Source organism: Leucoraja erinacea, chromosome 5 (genome assembly GCF_028641065.1).
Source record: "Leucoraja erinacea ecotype New England chromosome 5, Leri_hhj_1, whole genome shotgun sequence".
In the NCBI taxonomy this organism is placed as follows: domain Eukaryota; kingdom Metazoa; phylum Chordata; class Chondrichthyes; order Rajiformes; family Rajidae; genus Leucoraja; species Leucoraja erinaceus.
This window is the reverse complement of record NC_073381.1, coordinates 33,178,992-33,188,134: the sequence shown is the minus strand read 5'-3', so window position 1 is coordinate 33,188,134 and position 9,143 is coordinate 33,178,992. Positions and strand designations below refer to the sequence as shown.

Genomic DNA, 9,143 nt, shown 5'->3' with positions numbered 1-9,143 from the left:
TTTCATTCATCTACAATTTGTCTTATGCTGTGGATAAACCCTCTATTGTTATGCCTCAAGCAACCTTTATGTATATTAACAATTGACATTATTCATGATTGAAACTGTACAATCAAACTGTCTTTGCTCCAAGTGCGTTGATCTGTTTTCCTGAGATCAACATCACATTAGTAGGTAGATTTGCCACAGCCAATAGTGCCCAAATATTGTTCCGTACTACAGGGGCTACCTCATTGTGAACTGATCTGGGGGACACTCTTTGAATGTAATAATTAATGCCCACCAAACCAGGCAGCATGGGTGGACGGTTACTATCAGTTTGAAGAAGTCTCTCGACCCGAAATGTCATCTATCCATCTTCCCCATTGAAGCTGCCCGACCTGCATATTTAGCACAGCACTTTGTGTCCTTCTGTGGAAGGTTGATGGCCTTTCAAGTGCAATAACAAGCAGATTATAGATTAAGTGTCACTGGAATGCCAGAAGGCAGTCAGTTACAGCATAGAAACAGGCCCTTTAATCTAACGGGTCCAAGCTGACAAAAATCCAACTTGCTTGCATTTAGCAGATACCTCTAAAGCTATTCTTTCCTTGAACTTATCTAAATCTTTTGTCTATCAGTCTGAAGGGTCCGAACTCGAAACCTCACGTATCCATGTTCTCCAAGGATGTTGCCAGACCTGCTGCGTTCCTCCAACACTTTGCCTCTTTTAAAATATTATAATTCACCTTCATAGGTTATTGAAATAATAGCCATATTGTTAATATTGCAATCCCAAACATAAGTGGTCGAATAAACACTATGGGGATCTTGTGAAGAGTACTTTTATCTCACCTCTGTCCGAGTTTGTGGCTTGTGTCAACTTTTCTGGAAGCACAGTATGCTTGTTGATCTTTAGCATCAGTCTGTCCCATACCCATAATTACTGTACCTGTCAATGAATTTATTTCCCTAGAATATCTGTGGTTAGAGCAGAAATCTTTTTGCAGTTGATTTTTTTTTAAAGGAGAGCAACTTAGAACTTCATCCTGAAATCTTCTCATGAAACTATTTTAAAATAAATGTTATTCCCTACTTGTGATCAGTAGATTCATGATCAGTGTAAACGTGGAAACAATTGGTTACCTAGCCATAATAATGTTGTCGCTACTGTTTTAATACATGTCGGCAATTTGCCTCAGTGAGCAAAAGATGCTGCAAGAGGTTTTCCACCCAGTACCCTGCAAATGAGGCAAGTAATATATAGCCTTATTCTGAGCCGTTATAACTACATGCATGACTAAAGAGGTCCAATGATTTTACACAGGCATACTTGACAGACCTTTCTCAAAAAATGTTAATGTATCAATAAAATCCTGTTATTTCTTCCAACTCCTTGTCTGCAAAGGAAGTACCATCCTGAACACATGCAGCACTTATATAATAGTTACCCCGCCTCATAATTGCCTCTTCCAGAGTTGATGTCATATAATTGTAAGATACTACACACGACTGATTTCATTCTAAAATATTCCACTCCCACCAGTTCCTAATGTCATAGTAAGATACAGCACACACACACACACATCTGATCCCTAATGATTGTTTACTTCTGATACAAAAAAACTCCAACTTAATTGCTGTCAATTTAAGATTTTTCAGAGCTGGGTGCATATATGGAATGAGATGGCAGATGAAGTGGTTGAGGCAGGAACAGCATTTAAAATACATTTGGATAGGCACATGGATAAGATAGATTCAGTGAAATATGGGTCAAATGCAGGTAGTTAGACTAGCGTTGATGGATATCTTGGTTGGCAAGGACAAGGGCCAGTTTCCATGCTGTATGACAATGACTTATTTCACAGTTGTGAATGATGAATCACATTGTATGATTTGCTTGTTAAAACCATCAAATGTTTAGTTTCGAGCTACAGAATGGAAACAGGCCCTTTGACTCACCAATTCCATACCTTAGATTACCCGTTCAGACTAGTTCTAGCTTATCCTACTTTTGCATCCATCCCGACACACTAGAGGCAATTTTACTGAGGCCAATTAACCTACATATCCCCAAGTCTTTGGGATGTGGGAGGAAACCGGAGCATCCGAAGGAGACTCATGTGGTCAGAGGGAGAACATGCAAACTCCATAAAGACAGCATCCGAGGTCGGGATCGAACCCGGTCTCTTTGACGCTGTGAGGCAACAGGTTCACCAGCTGCACCACTATAGTCTGGAGAGACTAATTTTGTGCAACACATTCAGCCATTTTTAGTAATAGCAGTCCCAAGGCAAGAGGCACCATAACAAAAAAGAGGCAGTTAGTTTCATAGGATTTATTTTCATAAACTTGAGGTATTTCAAAAGTGCTATAAGTTGCAGCACTATATGTACATAATGAAAAACACATAACTCAGCCAATTACCCAGTTCTAGGAACCCAACAGCAACACAAACAGAGAGAGGCTAGGTAAAAGGCATATATAGTAATTTCTGTACAAAAGAAATTTTAGTCAAAAGTGATAAAGTAATATCTACTCAAACCTTTCACAACTCATTTTCATACGAAAATATAGGTATCAAATTTAGTCATGTATCAGCATCACACTAAGGATACAGGCAGTGTAAGAATTAGTACAGTACATAACAAGGATTAACAAGAAGTCTTTATAGGAAAAATTCATGCTCCTCAAACGTTGAGGTATTATTCTGTATAAAATTCCAGTCCAAAAACGGCAGCATAGGCTGTGGCTTTTTTTTTCTTTTAACCCAGACCATCACATGAAAAAGGCGATTGTTAAACTGGTATTTACATTGGTTTTGAAATGATTTCCATTCACACATACATGTACCTCTACGGCTCTAGAAGTATTTTGTCCATGTTTGAATGCGGCTGGATTGAAAACCCAGGAAAAAAATTCTGAAACATTCTTGACGTCTAAAATGTGCAAAAGTGGCATTCAACCAGTTGGGGCTGCCTCCCTCAGCCTAGCGAGTCCTTATTTCTTCCAGTCTCTTTACCAGCACCTGCTGCTTGGCTTTCAGTTTCTCTTTCTCTGACAACAGTTTCTGCTCTTCAGACTGGAGAGCCCGCACATAGTCTGTGGCTTTTTTCAGGATGATAACCTTTGCTGCCTTGTCGTTTTTCACCAGCTCAGGTATCTGGTCCCGCAAGGTGAGGAAGCTGGAGCGCAGGTCATTCCTCCGCTGGCGCTCCAGGATGTTGTGAGTGCGCCGCCGCTCGTTGTCCTCGGAGTCAGAGCCGCGGGGGCTGGCGCTCTTGGATCTGGGGGGGGGCACCTGCTTGGCCAGGCGGATGGCCTCACTCTTCACCTTCTTCAGGGGCGGCATCTCGTCGCACTCTGTGTAGGGCGAAGGTGCGGCGTAGTTGTGCTGCTGATGAATGGGGGCGCACCTCTTCAACAGAGAGGCGTTGTGGGTCTTCGTGGAGCCGCAGCCAGAGCTGTGGGAGCGGACAGTCACAGTCAGGGTGGTCACATGCTTGCTGGAGGATGACCGGCGCTTTTCCACAGTAACCACATCGATTTCTTCCTCTTCCTCTTCCTCATCCTCCTCATCCTCGTCCTCCTCATCCTCTTCCTCCTCCTCCTCCTCCTCTTCTTCTTCTTCTTCTTCCTCCTCCTCTTCCTCCTCATCATCATCTTCCTCCTCCTCTGTAAATAGATGAAAGCAGAAAAAAGGTCAAAAACCAGAGTTATACATTCGAACAAACTGCTGCAAATCAGGTAATGGACGAAACACCAAAACCTTTCAACACTCAATTGAGCAAAACACTAAAAACCAAGTCTCTCTTAATCAAGAAGGCAAAACATGTTGATGCAATGAACACAAGGCAGACAACTGTTGGCATATTTCTAAAGCCATAAACTTTTACTTGTAACTGTTGGTGGTTAGGAATATTTTTATTTCTCTGTCCAGCTGATGATCTAGGCAGTGTGGATTCCATCACACACAGGAAGTGTTTGTACGGGCAGCCCCACATGGAAAAACAACATCATCACACCTACCCTTATAAAATATGGATAGTTCATCAAAAAGGATTTTTTTCCAATGAGAAAGGTGACAACACCAGGATTGGAATAAAATAAAAGTAGACTTTTCTTAATTAGGCACCATATGCCCACTATTATTCCAAAATGTTTCTTGGTATATAGAAACTAATATCCAAAAGTTGATGGTTTATAAATAAATACTCAATTTGATCCAAAAACAGCCAATTCAGTTTTTTATTTCTTTGAATGTCTGTTGTTTAATGTCATGACTAAATTATTGGTTAGAATGTTAGAACCATCATAACCATTAGCACACCTTAAATCAGTTTAGTTTGGTTTATTGTCATGTGTACCGAGGTACAGTGAAAAGCTTTCCTTTACATTTCCCTCTTATCCACCAATAAAGAGATATGCTTCAAAGAATGACTACAAGAAGGAGTCACTCCATACAACTCTAGAAAGCAATTTCATTTGGGCAGCTAACTATTTGGCAAATAGCTGCTGGGAGGGAGTACTAGACAAATTAGAGAGAGATAAACGAAAGTTGCAAGCAGCAGGTGCGGACTTAACCACTGCAATGCTCACCATCGTTTTAATAGACTGCTCGTTTTACTTAAAGACATTATACTGCAATTAGATTATAAATTTAAAGACCATGTTAAAGCAGATCCAATTATTTATTTCATCCTTTTATAACATGAAACAAGCATGTCAATTGGGAAAACCATTAAAATAAATCAAAATGTCCAGAGTCTGGAATCATTCCTAACATTCAATATATCTGGAGTTGCGTGGATAAATAATTAATTATCGCAACAGCAGCCTGGAGACCACATGCAGCCTCTGAGTCATGGCCATCTGGCTTTGAAGCTCAAAGCAATCCAGCTCATTTTCTGGTTGCGTTGCCCACTTGCTGGTTTATTTTGTTTGAATTATGTGGACGTTTGGGTTTGGAAAAGGCACCTCAGGTATTTTGTTTTCTTTCCCTGATGAATGCCATATCAGAAAGAAGATTTGTGCAAATCAACAGAAACACAGCTTGAACATCAAGAAGGGTCTCGACCCAAAACGTCACCCATTCCTTCTCTCCAGGGATGCTGTCTGCACTGGCTGAGTTACTCCAGCATTTTGTGTCTATCTAGGGGTTCATGCTCCCTACTCAAACTACAATGGGCTTCAATGTTGCCAATGTAGAACACAATTGAATGGTTGGAAATGCATTCAATAAAATAATTATCCTCATTCTTACAGAAATACACCCCCTGTCCACCTCAATATCCTGACGAGCTCCCAGGAAAAGGCAGCACTTGCTGACTAGCCACAGGGATACCTTATGATCCTCCTCCTTCTCACTTTGCTTTCAATCTTCAACTTCTTTGAAATGCTAAATCCCCGGGTTCAGAAACTCTCATGGGTTAAATTTGCTAATTGCATGTTTATAGAACTTCAGAATTTCAAAGCACTGCTGTGGAATCCTAAGAACTCCATTCCCCATGGCCCTCTGAGCTAACGCCTGCTTAATGGGGCGATTCCACTACAAAGGTGTCCAGGTACTCCAATCTATCACATCTGGTAGATCTCCTGCTACTTTACATTCATTCTTGGTCCCTAGGTCTTAAGAAACCCATAAATGTTGACATTTATTTTAAGTGTCTTCTTGTAATTGAAATTTTAAAAACTATATATTTGCTTCATTTATTACAAAATAATGAGACAACAGAATTTTCACCAACAGTCAACAAAAAAAATGAGATCAAGTATAACTGAAGTACACTGCCGCCTACTGGGCAACTCGGGAGAATCGTGGAAGACTATCTTAATGCTTCCACTTCAGTGTGGTAATTTAAAACTGATTCAAGCATTGCTCTCTGCACTTTTGGGGAAAGCCTCCATTCAGCAGGCTGATGAAATTAACACATGAAGATGGCAGCTGAAACCAGTGGCACAACTTACTGCATCCTAATTCATTAGCATGTCTGCCATTTAATTGCCGTGGTGGATTAAAGCCTTTGTCATCTGGCAATGTGCTGCTAGATTCCGTGCGGACCAACCCCGCCAAAAGGGAAAGAGTCATCAGCTGACAAGACGAACCAATAATACTGGGGGGTGTAGAAGTGTTAATCCCAGGAGGGGGCTGGCACCTTTTTTGAAGTAGGAAAAGCTTTTTTTAATATACACAATATACAAGCACTGCCGCGGTCTGCCAGCACCTGTGTCTGCATGCATGAAGTATTCCAGGATCAGGGACAGATCCAAATAGGAGTTTAAAACTTGGTGTTTGCACAAATATCCACAGGTCCACAATCTTACTGCAAACTCGGCACTTGGTGGCTGTCAATAAAGGCCGTTACAGATCGAGATGGACCAACGTAGCACTAAGTTTCCCAGTCCCTTGGTCAGATTTACAAATATATGATACGACCAAATAAAACATGCAAAACGTGATCAGTTTTTGATTAGAAGAGTCATCTCCCACAAGCGTATTTCCAAACAGCAGGCTCTTGAACACACTAACCTCAACTATGAATATCCATGGACTGACTAAGGACCAGGCATTTTGCACCAGCGTTGTGGATTTTAATTTGTATTGATTGTTTTTTCGTTTATGCAGCATTTATATGTATTGCATTCACATGCTTTGTTATGAAACTGCAAGTCAGAAGTCATTGGTAGACACCAAATGCTGGAGTAACTCAGCGGGACAGGCAAGCATCTCTGGAGAGAAAGAACGGGTGTCGTTTCGGGTCGAGACCCGTCTTCAGACTGAAGAAGTCACCCATTCCTTGTCTCCAGAGATGCTGCCTGTCCAGCTGAGTTACTCCAGCATTTTGCCTACCTTTGATTTAAACCAGCATCTGCAGTTCTTTTCTACACATAGTCAGAAGTCATTGTTCTATTGTCAGCACAGTGCACTCTTGTCATTTCTGCAACCAACCACCCACCCGGTTCTAACACTCACCGGAATCGCTGGGGGTCTCGTTGCCGGAGCTGGCGAGCGAAGAGGCGGGCTCGGGTGCCGCCCCTCCCCGGGAAGCCGCGCCTCGGTTCAGCGGGAAGGGGAAGACCACGGCTGGGTCGACACACTGGGTGGCGGGGTGTTGCAGCTCGCCATGGCTGGAGTGCCTGCTGCCCGGTCCCTGGGCACACAGGGCGGTGTTGCTGATGCCGCTGCCGCTGCCGCTGTTGCTGCTGCTACCGCCCGCCGCGTCTGCGGGGCAACAAGAGGTGGGGGCTGCCCCGGCCACAGCAGCAGCAGCGGAGAGGGTGCCCATTGCACCAGCTCCCCCAGGGCTGGCAGCTTTGTCCTGCTGCGCCGCGTACAGCTTCTCGGTCACCACCTTCTCCAGCTTCTCCCGGGCCGAGAAGCCGCTCCACATGCAGTCCTGCAGGACGATGGCGTTGAGCAGGTTCTTGCTGCTGCCGCTGCCGGCGACCCCCACAACGGTGCCGGTGCAACCTCCGGCTCCACCACTCGCTCCTCCGCCGCCCCCCGCCACCACCGCCCCTCCGCCCCTGGCCGCAGCAACGCCCGGCTCGGCGGCCAGCGGACCGTCCTCGCCGCACTCATCCTCCTGCAGCAGCAGCAGCTCGGACACCCAGTCCTCGTCCCCGGGAGCCGCGGCCCCGCACCAGCCCACACGGCTGGGGGAGAGCGGGGGCGTGGGCAGCAGCTCGAACTTCTTCCAGATGTCCTCACTCGGCGGGTAGAAGTCAGCCTCGGGGCCGTAGTCGTCCGGGTAGAAGTAGGGCTGGTAGGAGTCGTACTCCAGGTCGTAGTTCTTGCAGAAAGTGGAGCGGCTGCAGCAGCAAGCCGAGGAGCAGGAGGCTGAGGAGGAGGAGGAGGAGGAGGCTGAGGAGGAGACGGCTGAGGAGGAGGAGGAGGGGGGAAGAGAGCCGGAGTTGGGCGACGATGTGCTGCTGGATGACATGATCCCAGGCATCTTTTGTTGCAAACAATCTGAAATGATGAAGGGAAGGAGAGCGGAGGAGGGGGCAAGGGGGTGAGAGAAAGAAAGAAAGAAAGAAATAAAACAAATTCTGTCAACAACCAGCATGCCGAAGCAAAATCAAACAATAACAGTCCTTGTACTGACCCTTCAGTGCGCCCACACATCGACCCCCGAGCCCCGCTCTCGACGCCGATGCTTCGGACCCGCTCCCATTGAACCAAGCTGAGTTTCCCAGGTGCCTCAAAATATTTATTTATTTTTCCTCAAATAAAAAAATCAGGTAAAAAGAAGTGCAATTTGGACCGATAAACCAGGGGCAGTCCATGGGAACTGACTCCAGCTTTGCATTTAAACAAAAAAAAACGGTGCCGACTCTCATCATTTAACAAAAGAAGCTGCCCGGAGCTGGGCTTCGCCTCTCACCGAGACGCGCTGCCAAAACACCTATCGCTGGCTCGACCAGCAAGGCATCTGCAATTACATTGTCATTCTTACAAAAGGCATTCTGATCGAAAGTTCGGGGGTTTAAAACCCCACCAAAACTGATTGCAGGCACAGGGGGCTCCGTCTGCAGATTGCTCCGGGCGAGCAGGGATCGGGTGCTGCAGAGAATGCAGTGACTGACCTACATGCTCCCCATTCTAACCATTGCAGGGGACACTGAGCTAGGCTCCACTTAAATATGCATTAAAAATACACATACAATGGAACATAAACAGGGTTCTCTCATCACACTGAGAAAATAAAGCGACCTCACCTTTCAAAGGAAAACACTCCACAATGACTTAAAAATATAGGGCACGCATCTAAACAGATCCAGGAGTCAGAAGGCTCGCATTAGATTCTGGTCATTCCCTCGGAGCTGACAGGGAAGTCTGTCAGCGCAACTTGGATGCAGTGGTGGATATTATTATCTGAAAAAAAATTGGAAGGACTCAGAAAAAACCCCCCATCGGTGCCAACCCCTCTCATTTACATAGGGGAGGAGCCCGCGATTTGGCGCGAAAATAAGTACCCTTATTATTTTCCAAATGCATGGACAATGCATGCTCTGAGAGTATGCTATCGGGTTTTTTTTATGGTTGCAATATTCATAAATTTGCATTACATATTTATTCACCTTAGATCACCAAAAAGGGGCTCTCTCCCCACATAAAAGGCCCCTCTGCAGATAGGCGGAATCAGATTTTAGCTCTGCAT

General features: G+C 44.8%; 1 protein-coding gene across 1 annotated transcript; it reads right to left on the bottom strand.

Moving 5' to 3' along the window:
• Nucleotides 1–2,297: 2,297 nt before the first annotated feature.
• Nucleotides 2,298–8,887, bottom strand: mycn (MYCN proto-oncogene, bHLH transcription factor). Its single transcript, XM_055635333.1, has 3 exons — nt 8,701–8,887; nt 6,953–7,951; nt 2,298–3,654 (listed from the first exon to the last, which is right to left on the bottom strand). Exons 2-3 carry the CDS (start codon nt 7,932–7,934, stop codon nt 2,969–2,971), a joined length of 1,668 nt encoding a protein of 555 aa, XP_055491308.1. The 5' UTR covers nt 7,935–7,951; nt 8,701–8,887; the 3' UTR covers nt 2,298–2,968.
• Nucleotides 8,888–9,143: the final 256 nt, after the last annotated feature.

Coding starts and splice junctions, on each gene's coding strand:
- mycn (XM_055635333.1), bottom strand. CDS start 7,934: ATGCCTGGGATCATGTCATCCAGCAGCACATCGTCGCCCAACTCCGGC. Junction 3,655..6,952: donor CGAGACCCCCAGCGATTCCG/GTGAGTGTTAGA, acceptor ATCTATTTACAG/AGGAGGAGGAAGATGATGAT.